This window comes from Archocentrus centrarchus, chromosome 19, assembly GCF_007364275.1.
Source record: "Archocentrus centrarchus isolate MPI-CPG fArcCen1 chromosome 19, fArcCen1, whole genome shotgun sequence".
Classification (NCBI taxonomy): domain Eukaryota; kingdom Metazoa; phylum Chordata; class Actinopteri; order Cichliformes; family Cichlidae; genus Archocentrus; species Archocentrus centrarchus.
In genome coordinates this window covers 26753873-26771303 of record NC_044364.1, presented here as the reverse complement: position 1 = coordinate 26771303, position 17431 = coordinate 26753873, and the positions used below count along the sequence as shown (strand labels likewise).

The 17431-nt window shown below is 41.0% G+C and overlaps 1 protein-coding gene across 1 annotated transcript; it reads left to right on the top strand.

Moving 5' to 3' along the window:
* The first annotated feature begins 2574 nt into the window (after nucleotides 1–2574).
* Nucleotides 2575–10665, top strand: chmp6b (charged multivesicular body protein 6b). Its single transcript, XM_030754592.1, has 8 exons — nucleotides 2575–2931; nucleotides 3469–3578; nucleotides 6568–6655; nucleotides 6736–6822; nucleotides 6915–6980; nucleotides 7126–7206; nucleotides 7296–7368; nucleotides 8459–10665. Exons 1-8 carry the CDS (start codon nucleotides 2869–2871, stop codon nucleotides 8506–8508), a joined length of 618 nt encoding a protein of 205 aa, XP_030610452.1. The 5' UTR covers nucleotides 2575–2868; the 3' UTR covers nucleotides 8509–10665.
* The last annotated feature ends 6766 nt before the right edge of the window (nucleotides 10666–17431 follow it).

The window sequence follows — 17431 nt, the reverse complement described above, 5'->3', positions numbered from 1 at the left end:
TTATTTGAATGTTATCTATGAACGGGTGTAGAACTCCACATGTGGTCTCATCAGGTGTTGGACGGCCCCGTGTCATTATTGGCACAGTTGGCCAGTACTACATATTAGCATCTCGGCTCACCTGTAAAGCCTGCAAAAAGTACTGGTTTGCAGATAAACCTCAGTGGTTGGGCATGCTGCCGAGCCGGTTCCAGAACATTTTGCCAGCTTTTCTGACACACAAGAAGGCCATATGTAAAACTGTGTTGGATGAGCTGCGGCGCACCGGAAAGTCATTGTCCTTACTTTTTCCTAATTTATGGATATTGTTTATCACATCTATGTGTAAAAGTACTGAACCTGCTTCAGTTTAATTCTTATAGAAGTTTGATGTTTAAATTGTCATTTGAGGGATTCATTATAGTTTATTTATTATTAGTTATGCTGTAAATTTGTTTTATATTTTATTTCATCAGTCATCAGTCTGCTTCGTGGCATTTCTTATTGTGGATTTATAAATGTAAACATATAGCGCATGGTCCCTATTTCAAACATCATCGTGCTTTGTTGCTTATAAGCTCATAGGTGAGGATCTGGGAGCGAGCGGGTGTCTGTCTCACCCCGTCATAGCTCGGGTGTACCTCAACCCAGGGTGCTCTGATAGCTTGTCACTGTAATGAAGTGTGATGTTTGACAAAACCAGGAGATGGAGTTAAGTATTTCAAAAGGAATGCAACACTTCTCTCTCATCAGCATCTCGGGGAGTGTTATTTCAAAGGAAGTTAAAAATTGTCACACAATGATGCAGTCTTTATTTGTTTATTTGTTGTTTATTTGTGGTTTACTGTTCACTGTTCATATTTGTGTACCAATGGCCTCTTATACCATAAAAAACAAAACTGTTTGTCTTTCAACCCTGAGAAGGATAAGTGGAAGACAATGGATGGATGTCTTTCTTTTAATTAAAACATGATTTAACTGAAAAAAGGCCTGCCTGTCTGTTACTTCACACAAAAACTAACATATTTTTCCTCTTCATTTGTGTCCTTTATGAAAGAGGTTTATCTTAGAAAACAAAGGTAAATTCTTTTATTAGACTACATTAAACTTTATTACTGATGGGTACTGATTTATAATACATTAAACTAGTACATTTAAAGAAAAACGACTTCAAATGAAATATCTTCATTTCCACATAAAATAAATTATTGGGGAAGTAGTTTCAGGGACTTGCTCCAATTCTTCTCCTATTTAAGACTTGTCACTGTTCTACAGGTATATGCGGCTGGCCTTTGATTGACAGGCGGGGATACTAACCACTATACTAACGAGGAATACGTTATATTATATTTTTCACAGTAGTTAGAAACATAACGTGTTGAAATAGTTTCACACTGTGTAGTGAGGATGGAGAGGCTAACGATTTTACCTGTTATTAGCATTAGCTATAACATGTTAGCTCTGAGACGCAGCCGACAGGATTCGAACACAGCGCCGGCCTTTATTTGGCAGAACCTAAGACCATACAATTCCAGGTCTCCGCGGCACCCATTGACTTGTTATACATGACAGTAAAACGTAGATAACAACCTACATAAGCTTGTTACAAGATAAGAGTCCACTCTGAAAGATGCCGGCTGGGAAGCGAACTGGCGGCACTCACCGGAGTGGTCCTCAGTCCAGCATAGCATAATAAGGAGGAAGCACCACCTTGTGGCATCACGCAGCATTACAGCATACTCACATCCATACCCTGAGAGTTACAGATAGGATAGGATAGGATAAGATAAAAGTTTGATGATCACACGACGGGGAAATTTGTGCATCACAGCAGCTCAGTGCAGAGAAGAAGGATGAATAAAACAAGTGAAATAAAATAGAATAGTAACCACTATATACATAAAATATATATCAATACACATATACACACATACACATCAGAACACTATATACAGATATCAAAACACTATATACATTTGTAAAAGTTAAGTATACAGCATACACAGTATGCATTATATGCACTAACAGACAGTATCAAGTAATTTATGCAGTTGGTGTGATCACAGGTTTAGGAAATGTTTACAAAGATCTTACAGGTGAGACTCAAACCAAACAGATTAAGCACTCAACACACGTCCATGAATAAAAAGCATTTATATTTTCATGATAATAATACCATTCAGTGTATTAAAATAAATCAATCGGAGATTATATTCATTATACCAAAATATAATTTACTGACAAATTACATATACATAAAAATTTGTTCTGATGTTGCAAAAACAATGTGTGCAGAGATTTGTGTGATACTAGAAAAGCTAAGTCAACTACATTTAATTTACTATTTTAACATAAAGAAAAATAAATTCGAACTGTAGTAAAACATAAATACTCGAAATACTCAATCCATGTAAATTAAATTGAGTAGTACGAAAGTATGTGTAATTCCCGTCATTCAACAGACCACTTACTTTGACCACATACCGGTTTGGTCGCATACTTTGAAAGTCTACACCGGAAGTTTGGTAGTATGTCCCTGCAGTTTCTGTGTCTGGCCACTGGAGGACAGTGGAAACTTGTGACTCTTTATATTATTAAACTGCTTATAGTTACTCGGCTCTTCGCTGGAAGCAGGCGTGATTTTAAAAAGTATCTTGATGTTTTAATGAAGGTCAATCTGTCATTTTCTTTAAATAGACTCTAAATGTCGTTCCAGAAGTGTCTGTCCCCTCCCGGACACCGTCCTTCCTGGTGTGGGTGTGGACACAGATGACTACACAAATAATGGAGAAGCAGCTACACAACTCTGCCTCTTGAAAATAGTTTTAAATGTAAATAGTTTCCCCTTCGTTTTCTGGTTGTAGCTTGTAGCTGGTATGCTGTGTCAGGATGGGAAATATTTTTGGCAAAAAGAAACAAACTCGAGTGACAGAACAAGACAAAGCAATTTTGGTAAGTGTCACTGAGCTAGCTGAGGTGTTAGCCTCGATGCTGGGCGTTCTGTGCCGTAAACAGAGCTAACCGTGCAGAACTCCATATAGAAAAGTGATAATTTTACAACTTTGCTCATCGGGTAGCCTCCAAGCATATGTTATACAGCAAAATGTCAACATTTTAGAATTTTTCAGGGTCTCTTCTTCAATTCAGCATGTCTAAATCTGAAGGATGGCTTCATTTACCTAACCCCACTTGAATCTTCTTTTAAAGTGTACGATCCAGAGCCTTAGCAGACACTATAAATCATTTAAATGTTAACACTTTCAACACATTAGTGTACCGATATTTCTATGCCGATATTACCCGAGGACCCTCACATAAGTAAAGACAGTGATAATCAGATTAGAGCTGCTGTAGTTTTTGCAGACAGCTACTGAATCTAAACCTGGATCGACAATAAGCTGCTGTGTGGTGTGGTGTGGATGAATGAAGCTTATCTGAGCGTAAGCTGCAGGTGCACAGTGTGTTCATGTCTCTATTTCCTAATTTCAGCAACTGAAACAGCAAAGAGATAAGCTGAGGCAGTATCAGAAGAAGATCAACGTGCAGCTGGAGAAGGAGAGGCTTCTGGCCAAACAGCTGCTGAAGGATGGCAAAAAGGAGTGAGTACAGAATCAAAGAGGAGTAAGAGTGAAAGCAGCAGAATAATCAGCCATATTCAAGCTCTCAGCTGTCACACACACACAGTGCTGTGAAAAAGTGTCTGCTCCTTTAATGATTTCTTATTTTTTGTATATTTGTCACAGTTACATGTTTCAGATCACCAAACAAAATTTAATATTAGACAAAGATAACTCAAGTAAATACAAAATGCAATTTTTAAATGATGACTTCACCTGTTAAGAGACGAAAGTTAACAAAAGCTATCTGGCCTCCTAAACCTAATAACCGGTTTTGCCACCCTTATCAGAAAGAAGTGCAGTTAGGCTTTTGCAATAACTGGCAGTGAGTCTGTCTCATTGCTATGGAGGAATTCTTTTTATGAAAATCTGTGTTAGTTTATGCAGATGTAACGGGACTCAAACCTTCAAGAGAGTTCAGCTTTTGTCTCGTTCATCCACAGAATATTTTCCCAAAAGTTTCAATTCAATTCAATTCAATTTTATTTATATAGCGCCAAATCACAGCAAACAGTCACCTCAAGGCGCTTTGTATTGCGGGTAAAGACCCTACAATAATACAGTGAAGAATACAGTGAAGAAACCACCAGCAGAACCAGGCTCAGGGAGGGGGGGTCATCTGCTGTGATCGGTTGGGCTGAGGGGAGAGAGCCAGAGATTAATAACAATTAATGATTAAATGCAGAGTGGAGTATAAACAAAGTAAATAAGGTGAATGAAAAGAAACTGCATTATGTGAACCCCCCAGCAGCCTAGGCCTATAGCAGCATAACTAAGGGAGGGTTCAGGGTCACCTGATCCAGCCCTAACTATAAGCTTGCCTAAGTCTAATCTTAAAAATAGAGAGGGTGTCTGTCTCCTGAATCCAAGCTGGGAGCTGGTTCCACAGAAGAGGGGCCTGAAAGCTGAAGGCTCTGCCTCCCATTCTACTCTTAAGTATCCTAGGAACCACAAGTAAGCCAGCAGTCTGAGAGCGAAGTGCTCTGTTGGGGTGATATGGGACTATGAGGTCTTTGAGATAAGATGGGGCCTGATTATTCAAGAACTTGTAGGTGAGGAGAAGGATTTTAAATTCACTTCTAGATTTAACAGTCAGTCAGTCAGTCAGAATACTTTATTGATCCCAAAGGGAAATTACTACTGTTACAGCTGCAACCGTTTCATTTAAACGAGTAAACCTAAAACACAATAACATACACTAAAGGCATAAAAGTATAAAGACTAAAGAGATATTTTGACTATATACACATCTAAATCTATACACATATGAAAATTGTGAGTGCAAAAATTTTAAACAGGGAGCCAATGAAGAGAAGCCAATATTGCAGAAATCTGCTCTCTCTTTCTAGTCCCTGTCAGTACTCTAGCTGCAGCATTTTGGATCAGCTGAAGGCTTTTCAGGGAGCTTTTAGGACAGCCTGATAATAATGAATTACAATAGTCCAGCCTAGAAGTAATAAATGCATGAATTAGCTTTTCAGCATCACTCTGAGTAAGGATGTTTCTAATTTTAGAAATATTGCGCAAATGCAAAAAAGCGGTCCTACATAAAAAGTCTTGTGGATCATCCAGATTAGGGATGTGCGTGACTAGTCGACTAAACGACTAATCGTCACTATTGTCCATTTCCCGTCCATTTCCAGCTACTTCCCTTAAGTTTGTACAAAGAAGTGAAAAAACTAGACGTTTGTTTATACAAGCACTGAAATCCCAGTTAGACGTTAGTTATTTTTGTATGTAACATGAATCTTTTACAGTTGTTCACAACAGGCTGTAAGGACGGATACAGCGATGATGTCATGGATTTATAATCAGCTCAGTTGCAGTTGTTAGACTGTCAGTTCCTCTGAAATTTTTACTGTAGATACTGTAGCATCACTGTTACATCACACTGATCTGTATGAAGCTTTAGACACAGAACACACTGATCAATGATCAATGATTGATCATTTGTTGTGTTGTAAAAGGTCACTGGTGGAAAAATGTCTGCATCCTGGAGATGATGTGAATGTTTGAGTGAAGAGACTGAAATCATTTTTAAGACTTGAAAACTGAACTAAATGGATTTAAAGTGACTTCAATGTTGTCAACATTTTCAAAGTTATGGTGTCTGAAATTCAGAGTATCAATCTAAATTGGTGATCATAGGCTCTATAAAGGATCTGCAAACCGTGTCTGAATCCACTTGCACAGCAGGAGGATCCAAACGGATCAGTGAGTGTTTCTTAGTTTTAGACTAGTCAAATTTTTTTTCCTTGTTTAGTCGACTAAGAAATTAGTCACCAGTAATCCAGATGTTTGTTGGCAGATGTGAGACAAGCCTTTGTGTTCTTGTTGGTCAGCAGCGGTTTTCTCCTTGGAGCTCTCCCATTGATGCCATTTTTGCCAGTCTCTGTTTTATTGATTTATTTTATCCTCAGTCAGTCCACCGGCCCATCTCGTGCCCCACCTTCCTGTCAACTTGTGAATAAGATCCTAAGGTATTTTAACTCTTTAACTAAGGTACTTATCTAGGGCAGCTTTTCTCCTGCAAACACATGTAGACTGGATGTCGAACTCCGACGATCCCTCCAGGAGTCATGCAAGGGTGAATTATGTGATACACTTCCCTGCAGCCAGTCCGCATATGGGTCTTCTGCTATAGCTTGCTAGCTTGAAACTGTGCATGTTTGTTTAGCATACGTATGGTAACCCTCTCTGTGCATGTGCTCAAAGTGCTTTGACAGAGAAGCAGAATCAGGAGGATAAATTTAAATAGAAAATCTGGCATTAGAGGCAAAAATGCACAAGCGCCTGAAGATATTTCTTTAAGATGGCGACCGTTACAGGAAGAATTTGGGACATCTGGTGGATAAGAATTGAAAGCATCTAAAACCCTTGTGCAGCACTGTCGATCTAGAACCTTTGTTTTTTAGGCAGGTGCAATTTCCCGTCCTTACCACAAGCTTTAATGGCTTTTTTTTTTGAACAGGAAAGCTCTCCTCTTGCTGAAGAAGAAGCGCTACCAGGAACAACTCCTGGACAAGACGGAGAACCAGATAAGCAACCTGGAGCGCATGGTGAGCGATCTGAGGGCTGCACTGATGCTCGGCTGCGTTTAGGTGACACTCACAGCTCCTCTGTGTGCTGCTTATTTCAGGTTCAAGACCTCGAGTTCGCCCAGATCGAAAGGAAAGTCATCGATGGACTGAAAGTTGGAAATGAATGTCTGAAAAAAATGCACGAGGTAAGTGACGTCATGCAGCCTGGAGATAGTTTTAAAATTCATAACCTGCATCATGTTTTTCATGATCTGTAATCGACTTTTTCTCACTGCAGGCGATGTCTATTGAAGAAGTAGAACGCATCATGGATGAAACTCAAGATGCCATTGAGTACCAAAGGGTAGGTCCTCAGTTATCAGTTGGTCATCAGGGTCATTTCTGTACTTTGACCTGCTTCTCCAAGCAGAAAATTTTAAATTATCTCTCGAGTATCTGAAGATTACATTTTTACTGAAGAAAAATTCACCTTATTTTCTAACTTGCAGCAAATTGACGACATGCTGGCTGGGTCCTTATCTCAGGAGGATGAAGATGCTGTGCTGGCTGAACTGGAGGCTATAACTCAGGTTAGTTTGATCTGGTTTTGGTAGATTGAGCTTACAGTAAGCACCACTCTGCACTTCATCTTCATTCTGGATTCTGAACGTTCCCTTAGGGAGATGTCGAGCTTCCTGAAGTCCCTTCGGACAAACTGCCAGAAGTCCCAGAGGCCGCTGAGGAGAAACCAGGTTTGTTGTCTCATGTTTTTCTTATCTCGGGTTCACAATGCAGCACATTGCTGCTCAAATCACCCAACAAAATCTGATGACTTCCAGAATATGTGCTGTCAAATAGAAACGGCCATCCTCCCATCATGTTGCAGAAAGAGTGATGTTATCTCCTCTCCAACACTGTTCGCCTGGTTGGTATAAACACTGATTTCAGAGGAGTCAGTAAACAGAAAGCTTTTATTAAAAGGCTGTGCTGCTTCACTGTCAGCCTCAGTGACCTACTCACACTAACACACAGTGTGATGAAGCATAAACCTCGCTGCTGTCTCACTTCTTTCAAAAAGTCTGTGATGAGACGTCTTCCTTTTACCTGGGTTCTTTATAACGGGCTTAAATTTAAAAAAAAAAGAGAGCTGCTCAGAAAGCCAGGTCACCACACCTTTATCGATATCAGACTTTTATTAAAATAATTATTACATGCTATATACTGTATACACATCCATGTACAGTCTGTATCAGGCCTGCTTGGTGACCTATCCACCCCGTTGCCTTGGGGGAAGAAGTGTATATCCCCCAATCGGTCTTTACAGACAAATCCGTCTCTTCCATGCAAACTTCTGGCACCTGCAGCAATCTGCTAGTTCCAAAGCAGTCATACAAACTGCTTTTACATGAGCGACTGCTGGCAGCCTCCAGCCAACACTCGCCAGCCAGTCGAGTGGTCTCTGAATGAAGAAGGGCTTTAAATCTGCTTCTTACTGTAAAGGGAGGAAAATCTGAGCACTGCATCCTTTGTTTCTGGCCCACCTTGAAAATATCTAAAGTTTTATGCCTCAGTGTTGGAGTAGTTATTCCCTGTAGTGTTTACAGTTATATCCATATGACAATAAAGATATTGTGTACCTGGAAGAATAGATCCCAAAATTGGGAGATTCCTGTTTTATAGGAGCAGAAATGGAAAAGCAAACTACCCAATAAAAGTTTGATCCAATAGAGTGAGTTAGCTCAATAAAACAAAACTGTGTCAGTAAAATAAGCTAACCATTTAAGTACCATGACTCCGCAGTTCCTCACTCTGCTGCTTTCCTTCTGCATCTATTTGCTCCAGAGCGGGAACGAGCCAAAAAGAAGCCGGAGCGAGAGGCGCTTGCCGTGTAGGAACGTGACTGACTACAGCTGAAAGACCTTCACGAACCAACGACCACACAAACATTTAGCTGAGAGCTTCGTCTCCTGTGTCACAGCGACAGCAGCCAGGCTCACATTGTCCCACCCAGCGGCTGTTTATCGGGTTTATACGTGAAGCGAGTCAGGACCGTTTCACCGCAGCCACAAATGCTGATTCAAACCATGAAGACCTGTGAGATCCGATAATCGTGCCTAACTTTTGTTTGATTAGTGTACCATAAATCAGTGGACATACAGTGACCTAAATCCATGTATATATGTCATTTTAATTCATCTTTCTACACATACCTGATGGTTACTCTTTTTAAAGGGCCAGTTCACCCAGATGACACAGATATTTACCTAAGTGCGTCTGGCTGCCATGCTTTAGTTCTGTTTGCTCAGAGACACTAATTAGAATTTCTGCCTCAGCACAAGAGAAGTTTAAAGGCTCAAAAATACCACACAGTCGTCCTCAGAGTGGTGTGAATGCCTTTAACTGGGACTGCTTTTTGCTAAACAGCTGCAGGAAATCTCGCTGAGATTAAATTGCTTTTTGCAGAATATATAGAGTACCAGTCAAAGGTTTGGACACACTTACCCATTCATATGAATTGGTAAATGTGTCTGAACTAGTACTGTATATCTGTTCTGTCATTTTCCTGTGAGGAAGGGCTAAACGTTCAGAAGATGGTGGTGTGATCTGAGGATCTGCTCCATCGTCCTCTCATCAGTTTGTCCCCCTGCGTCCAGTAACTGATACCAGAACAGCAGGGTAAAGGATCAGGAGTTATCCATCCATATTACAGATTTTCAGCATGAACAGAAATAACATTGTCTATACTAGCAGGAGAGCCTTGTTCACATACAGTGATGAATTATTCAGCCTAACATCTGCCTGAGTCTTTACTTTAAAAAAAAAAAATATAATTCTACTAACTCATTCAGCCTGTTTTTATCCGTGTCAAATGTTTCTCCTCTAACCTCTCTGCATCAAACACACACCTGCTGAAACATGAGGATTGCAGTGAAACGACTGTCTCTGCAAACACACAGTTACAGTAAGCTTTCATTTAAAGTCACTTAAAGCTTCGGCTTTCTCGTGTTTTCAGATGATGGATGAGTGGAGCTGCTCACTGCACACACATTCATCTCAGTGAGGGCACAGGTGTGAGCACAAGCTTGTGAATATGTGTTGCAGTTGTCTGTTGGATGCCAACTATAGTGAGTTAGATGACAATTAAATGGGAAATGACAATAAATAGGGAAATAAGCTTAAATCGCCACGATCAGGAAGCTGTTGCTGAGCATCGTTGATGGTTGAGATCCTCGCCCACAGTCCTGCCTGGCGCCCGTTGAGCTTTTCTTAGAAGTGTTTTTCTGCCATCTAATAACTTATTTTTTGAGTGTAAAAAGGGACAGCTAGATGTGATTTCTGCAAGCTTTTAAAAATCTCTAGATATAAATCAAGGTCTTCCTGGATTTACACGCAGCAACAGGATCAAGTGATGAATGCATTTTTCTTGTGATTTGAGTGAACTGACCCTTTAAGGCAGGTAGACCATAACAGCAGGTGTATTTTCTCTGTCGAGTCTTTGCTGTCTTCTTCTTACTGTACCGGGCCTCGTCTTCGTCAGGCTTTGCTTTCTGACCCACCCTGAAAAAAACCCCAGTTTGCATCAGTTTCACAGAATATTCTCTCAGTCTGACCCGTTTCCAAGCAGCTTAGCTAATCTAATTCCTGCTCCCCTTGTGGATTAGTTCAGTGTCATTGGAGAAAGGGCTAATCATATCGTCTGTGTGCTTACCTCTGACGCCCACACAACAGCTGGTAATCTCTCCAAGGTAATAACTTGATAGAACCCACCGAGTATTAACAAAACTATAATTATTTCAGTGTGTGTATCATGTTTTAGATTTTCTTACATGTCTAAGTGCAGCAAGAAGGGTGGCCTACATCCAGAAGGCTTAAGCTTGTGTATCTTTGAAGATGCATCTAACTAATCAGTTAATCTCACAGACAAGAAACACTGATGACGAATGCTGACAGGCTGCATTTCTTCAGGCCTGCGCCAAACTGCTTGTCTTAAAATGGCCTCAGAAATTGTACCTTTACACATTCTTTTTATAATAAAAGTGCTTTTTTTGTTTTTGTCTGTTGTTCCTGTGGATCACCATTCAGAGGTTGTTATTCAGCGACTGAACACAAGGTGGCAGCAGGTGACTCTGTTCTCCTGTTTTCTCTCTCTCCTTTTCACCTCACTCCATAACCAGGTAAGGCAGGTGGCTGCCCCTCCCTGAGTCTGGATCAATTGGAGGTCTCTTCCTGTTTTTTTTTTTTTTTTAAATGGAGTTCTTCCTCTCCATCATCACCAAATGCTTCTTATAGGGGATCGCTGAGCTGCTCTCTAATGAAACCTCAGTTGAGGCAGATCACTCTCGGGGCAGTATTTACTTTTCAGGGAATATTTTTTTCTATACATTTATTTATATATATATATATATTCTATCCATTTTATACAGTAAAAAATCAGGTGAGGACAGCAGGACAGATGCTTGATTCTACAAACATGATGTAGAAGCAGGTGATGGATAACAGGTACTGATCTGTAAATAACTGGAACTTATATTATACAGCAGTATATTTCTGACTAACCTGGCAGCTCTTGCTCCTGACATTTTCTTTTAAGAAACACATTTCGGGGTCAGCTTGAAAGAAAGGTAGACATAAAAGTGAGGTCAGAGGTCAACTGTGACCTGATATTTGGATACAAATTATAACGTGATGTTCAGAATCCCCACATACCAGCATCATTTCCTAAATGTCGCCAACACAAAGGCAGCAGAATTTGAAGCAGTTCTAAAGATAAAAGACATTTTATGAAAGTTTGACCTTATTTGACCCTGATTCAGAGGTAAGAGGTCAAAGAATCCGCATATATCATTCCCTATATTCTTTTATGCTGTCAATACAAACAATGATGGTAAGAAACAGAGTTTTAAGCAGCTATACGGCAGTATTATCACTTTGACCTTCAGATCAGTCTGTTGACCTTGAAGGAAGGTCACATTTGAAATGATATTTTAAATCTTTATGTTGATGATACACGCCACACTGGTGAGAATCATAGTTTCTAAGGCTTAAAAAATCATGAAGCTGACCTTGAAAGTGTTGGTGGATGTGAGCCAAGGTTATAATAGTTTTGGATTTTACATTATAGTTCAGTTTTATTTTGACTTAACTTTTTTTTCTCTACCTTAGTTTTAATTATTTTTCAGAGTGGTTTTGCTCGTTTTTATTTTTTGTTTAATGTTTAGTTTTAGTTAGTATTTTATTTTTTTTCATACTTTGTCAGGTGCAAGTATAACTGTTGCGTAATAAGAACTCAACAAAAAATACCATTTAAAAATTGTATTCAGCAACCAATTGTTCACAAGATAGCAGCATTACATGTGTAATATTGTATAATATGTGTAATATTAACGACACACATGAACATCATGAGACATCAACAGGGAGAAACATGAAGAAAAACAAACTCCAAAACCCAATAAACTCTGCAATGAACTTCAGCATCAGTGCAGCAGATTAACAACACCTATATGTGGTGTGTAAAATCAGAACACAGCAAATGTTTGACAAAAACAAACTGAACTCTTTGAAGGAATCAAAGCTCAAATCCGGCCGCATCCTGATGTTATCACCACATGATGCTGGTTCTCTGTCGGAGATGCTCAGAGAGCTAGCTTGGTTAGATGCTCACTAATTAGAGTTCAGTGCAGGGTCTTTGCGGGGCCTCTGTACACAACCTACGCAAGTGGTCGACGTTGCCACATTTATGCTTGTGTGAGCTGGATTGTGTGTGTTAATTACCTTGTGGTTGTGTGCTGGTGTTTTATATGCAGTGCTGGCTGGGACTTTTCCCCTCCTTGGTCCTCGCTCTTTGTGGTCAGTTTTTTGGCTGTAAACATATTTTTCCCTCTGTTTTTTCACTTGGTTCAGTCCCTCACATCCAGCAGTCTACCTCCAGGGATTTGCTGACATTTGTGAGTCCTTATATTAATGCTTTGATTATTATTCCCAGTTGCTATTCTCACACTGATAAATTAAAAAAATGTGGCAAACAGTAGCCGGAAATGCACAAGAGTACTCGGCAGTGCTGAACAGGCCGATCACAATTGTTGTTGGCTGTGTGGACTCAACATGTAGTTACATTTCTCAGAGGTGCACATCAGGTTACGCCGTAGGTTACTGCGCAGGTTCAGAGCGGTTTCCGTAGCCGCCTTGTGCGCTTCTCAGGTGGACTTTGATGTTGGTGGTTTTTCCACTGAGAAGCACATTTTTTCATCATCCACAGCAAGACACTTACTTCTGTCTCGCTATCATACTCAAAGAAACCCCATATGGGACGCTTTCTCGGCAGAGCAGAGACTGCTGCCATTACTTTACGGACCAGCACACACACACACACACACACACACACACACACACACGGAGCAAAAAAAAGTAATTTCATATCAATCCACAAGGCTTTTAAATAAACTGACAGACACGAAAACAACGGTCATTTTATCTAGAACTTCAGTTCCTTTCAGTTAGTTTTTCCTTTTGATTATTGTTTTTATTTTTTAAGTTAATGAAAATGTTTTTTTAATTTCAGTTTTCATTATTTCGTTCATTTTTGTTAATGATAATAACCTTGATGTGAGCCAAATTTTAATGTAAACATGACCTTTGACCTCTGCACCCACACAAAGTTTTATCAGAATTCATTCCAAACTTTTTGAGCTTTCTGTCAGGATGCAGGGGTTTTGTTGTGGTGGTTTGTTCTCTCTCTCTCTCTTCCTTTCCAGGGGGCAGGTCTGGCTGTGTTTTGCTATGTTGAGGCGGAGCCTGAGGTCGGAGCTGTATAATCCTGCACACCTGTTGTGCAGTGATTAGCCCTGTATTTAAGGTCCAGGTGTTACCCTCGGTCTCCGCCAGAGTGTCATTCCACCACAGTGGTAACAACCTCCAGCCAAATCACAAGGTTCATAGTGTTTACTGCCCATCAGGTGTTCATGTCTCTGTGTGTCTCTAGGAAGCTTCAATTTACGTCAGCCTGCCTGCCCTCCTGGATCCGCTCGTCAGCCACCACATACCGGCCACCTTCCACACACACTCCTAATTGCCTGCCCTCCCCATGGACCATCCAAACCCCTGCTGCCCTTACGTGCCACCCCGGCAGGGCTTCTCAAATCCCGGAATCAAGTAAGACAGTCTCTTTTGTTTGGAACTTTCAATTCACTTCCCGTTTTCAAAGAATTCACACCCAGTTGTCTCCTCTGCCTAGAGAGAATTGCCTTTTCCCCTGGTGTCCTGTGAAAGCTGCCAGCCACCTGTCACCACGCCGGATTCATCTGCAAGCCCCCAGAGCTAAACATATCTCTAACGCTGCTTCCAATAAATCATTTGTAAAGCACTCACGCCACTCCGCCTCTGCTCTTGGGTCCACTTAGTAATTCAGACTGCTAGTTGTGACACTTTCATGTTTACATACAGAATGACACACATGCAAACGCTACCACAAACATGGATCGAGGAGGTCATGTAGATACTGGAAGTTTTGATAACAGAGCATAACTTGATCAAAAAGATGATATTAAGAATCATACAGAGGTCTGCTGCTTTGATGTAGTTGTCCCTGAACTGTATAGGGGAGACTGTTTCTGACCTCACAGTCCTCAGTGTTAATGTTTCACCAAAGCACACGTTTAATCTCAGTAATTGATGTTTCATCATTATTTCTGTACAATAATGTTAAAGCTTAAAGATCTTAAACGCTCAGTGTTTCAGAAGGAAACACCTGACTACCCCCCCCCCCCCCCCCCCCCCACACACACACACACTCTGTGGCTCCTTAACCCCCCCCCCCCCCCCCCCCCCCCCCCCCCCCCCTCCCCCTCCGGCTCCTTGAAACCTCCCACTCTCTGCCTCCTTGCATGCGTGACTCAGGTCTAAAGTACATGTGTACTATGACCTTGCTTTGCTATTGTTATGAAGGTGATCGAAGTTCATTCAGCTGAGGACAAAAGCATCAGCTGGATCAGGAGACATTAAATGTTCCCATCTAACCTTGAACTGTTCTCTCTGACAGAGCCAATGTATCGGCAAGTCTGAAATGGCCTGAATTGCCTTTGTCCACTTCACAGTAGTGTTATCCTTTTTTTTTTGAATGGACTGGATCCATTCTGACTGTGCACTACAAGCCTTTGTGGAGGTGTGTGGGAGTGGGCGGTGCACAGACTGAATGTCAGAGCGCCGCGCTGATGAATCACAGACGTGGATCTGAAGCGGAGAGAAAAAGCCCGAGAGGACGCTGGTGAGTAGGCTTCAAATGAAAAGCTGCTGAATAAATGTTTCAGGTGTGTAGGTGTGTAAGTGTATCCTGCCCACCCGGAGTCTTGCCTACCTGATTACACCCCCACTGTACTGAACACACACTCAGGCACAACTTTTTAAAAGTGAAATGTCATTTTTTATTTAAAGACTTCAGTCCTAAAGGATCATTTTAAGTCTTTTGGGGGGGGGGGTTCTGAATGCTGACTATTAATTTTACTCTATTCCCTCTCTATCAGACATTTATTTCCTATCATCTCTAATAAAAGCATAAATTATCCCAAAATGTATAAATTAAATATGTCTAAATCAGCTTTCTACTAACAAAATCCAACTGGCAGCAGTGCTAAAGCTCACAAACATGTTATAAATGCTTAAAATGGACAAAAACCAGATGAAAAAGCAATTTCAGACTGATTCTAGTCTTCATGTGACGCAGCATGGATCTACACTATGATACCAAAAGTATTCACTTGCCCGTCCAAATCATTGAATTCAGGTTCTCCAGTCACTTTAATGGCCACAGGTGTATAAACCAAGCACCTAGGCATGCAGACTGCTTCTACAAACATTAGAGAAAGAATGGATCTCTCTCAGGAGCTCAGTGAATTCCAGCGTGGTACCGTGATAGGATGCCACCTGTGCAACAAGTCCAGTCCTGAAATTTCCACACTAGTAAATATTCCACAGTCAGCTGTTAGTGGGATTATAACAAAGTGAAAATGACTGGTAACGACAGGAACTCAGCCGTGAAGTGGTAGGCCACGTAAAATCACAGAGCGGTCAGTGGATGCTGAGGGTCATAGTGCACAGAGGTCACCAACTTTCTGCCATCAATCACTACAGACCTCCAAAACTTCATGTGGCCTTCAGATTAGCTCAAGAACAGCGTGTAGAGAGCTTCATGGAATGGGTTTCCATGGCTGAGCAGCTGCATCCAAGCCTTACATCACCAAGCTCAATGCAAAGTGTCGGATGCAGTGGTGTTTGACGGTTGCCAGGGGAACAGTACTTGTCTGACTGCATTGTGTAAAGTTTGGTGGAGTGGGGGTTATGGTGTGGGGGTGTTTGTCAGGAGTTGGGTTCGGCCCCTTAGTTCCAGTGAAAGAAACTCTTAATGCTTCAGCATACCAAGAGATTTGGGACAATTTCATCCTCCCAACTTTGTGGGAACAGTTTGGGGATGGCCCCTTCCTGTTCCAACATGACTGCGCATCAGTGCACAAAGCAGCTCCATAAAGACATGGATGAGCCAGTTTGGTGTGGAAGAACTTGACTGGCCGGCACAGAGTCCTGACCTCAACCTGACAGAACACCTTTGTGATGAATTAGAGCGGAGACTGTGAGCCAGGCCTTCTCTCCAATGTCAGTGTCTGACCTCACAGATGTGCTTCTGGAAGAATGGTCAAAAATTCCCATAAACCCTCCTAAACCTGTGGAAAGCCTTCCCAGAAGTTGAAGCTGTTATAGCTGCAAATCATATTAAACCCTATGGATTAAGAATGGGATGTTACCCAGGTTCATATGTGTGTGAAGGCAGATGAGTGAATACTTTCAGCAATGTAATGTATCATAGACCATGGATGTATCCACTGTGAAGCAGACGTCATGAACGTTGGTGTAAACACGACTGTGAAACTGACACTGTGTGTTCATATGGTAACAACTGTTATTATATTATAAGGTAATCCCACCCTAATTCGTGCCCTGCTTTAGTCTCCTTTTTGGCACTAACAGACTGAGCCAATAAACTCACGAGGTCACAAACCAAGGGAGCTAATGGCAATTTTCCCACAGACTTCCCATTTACAACCAGGGATTCAAATCATTTTGTGATTTGAATCCCAGCCTCAAATATAACCCAGCTTCCATGAAACATCAATCAAAACAAAATGTAATATAATATAAATTCCTTATATGCTCATTTTGAATTTAATGCCAGAAACAGGAGCAACAAAAGCTGGGACACGTTTTTGGTGACATGTTGCTTTTGTTTTTTTGTCTCAGGTCATCATTTTTCTGACTTCACGCCTGACTGCAGCCTTAAGTCTCCAGCTTTGTTTATTTCCTGAAGCACCCACGATTAATAATCAATGTCTTCATTCGTCTGTGTACAATTATACTTCAGAATAGGTTGGATGTCAGCAAACATAATGGCAGTTTACATTCAATTACAGAAACTAATTGTGGGGATTGAATATTCACAGAGGAGTGAATCAATAGCCTTGCTGACAGTGGGAAGGTTGCTGTTTGCTCCAGTGAAGAGCAAACATGCCTGATTGATTTCCACTAACTGCCTGCAGTTTGGTTTCCCGCTCCAATCGGATGTGACAAACCAAACAGAATGAGTGTTTTTTGGTGGAGAGTAACGTGCCACTTTATTATCTGCTCTTCTAGCTGCTCTTAAACATCTGCTCTATTTGGTAAATGAAACAAAAGCACGAGTGTCCTCTTTCACACTTGTCATCAGGTATCTTCTGCTTTGTCACTTTTATTTAAATAGATCCCCATTCAAAGGCTCTCAGATCGTGATGT

Bases quoted from the DNA above. Each gene is read 5' to 3' on its own strand.
- chmp6b (XM_030754592.1), top strand. From the start codon at position 2,869: ATGGGAAATATTTTTGGCAAAAAGAAACAAACTCGAGTGACAGAACAA. The intron at 2,932-3,468 runs GTAAGTGTCACT...TCCTAATTTCAG, and splicing joins AACAAGACAAAGCAATTTTG to CAACTGAAACAGCAAAGAGA. The intron at 6,656-6,735 runs GTGAGCGATCTG...TGCTTATTTCAG, and splicing joins TAAGCAACCTGGAGCGCATG to GTTCAAGACCTCGAGTTCGC.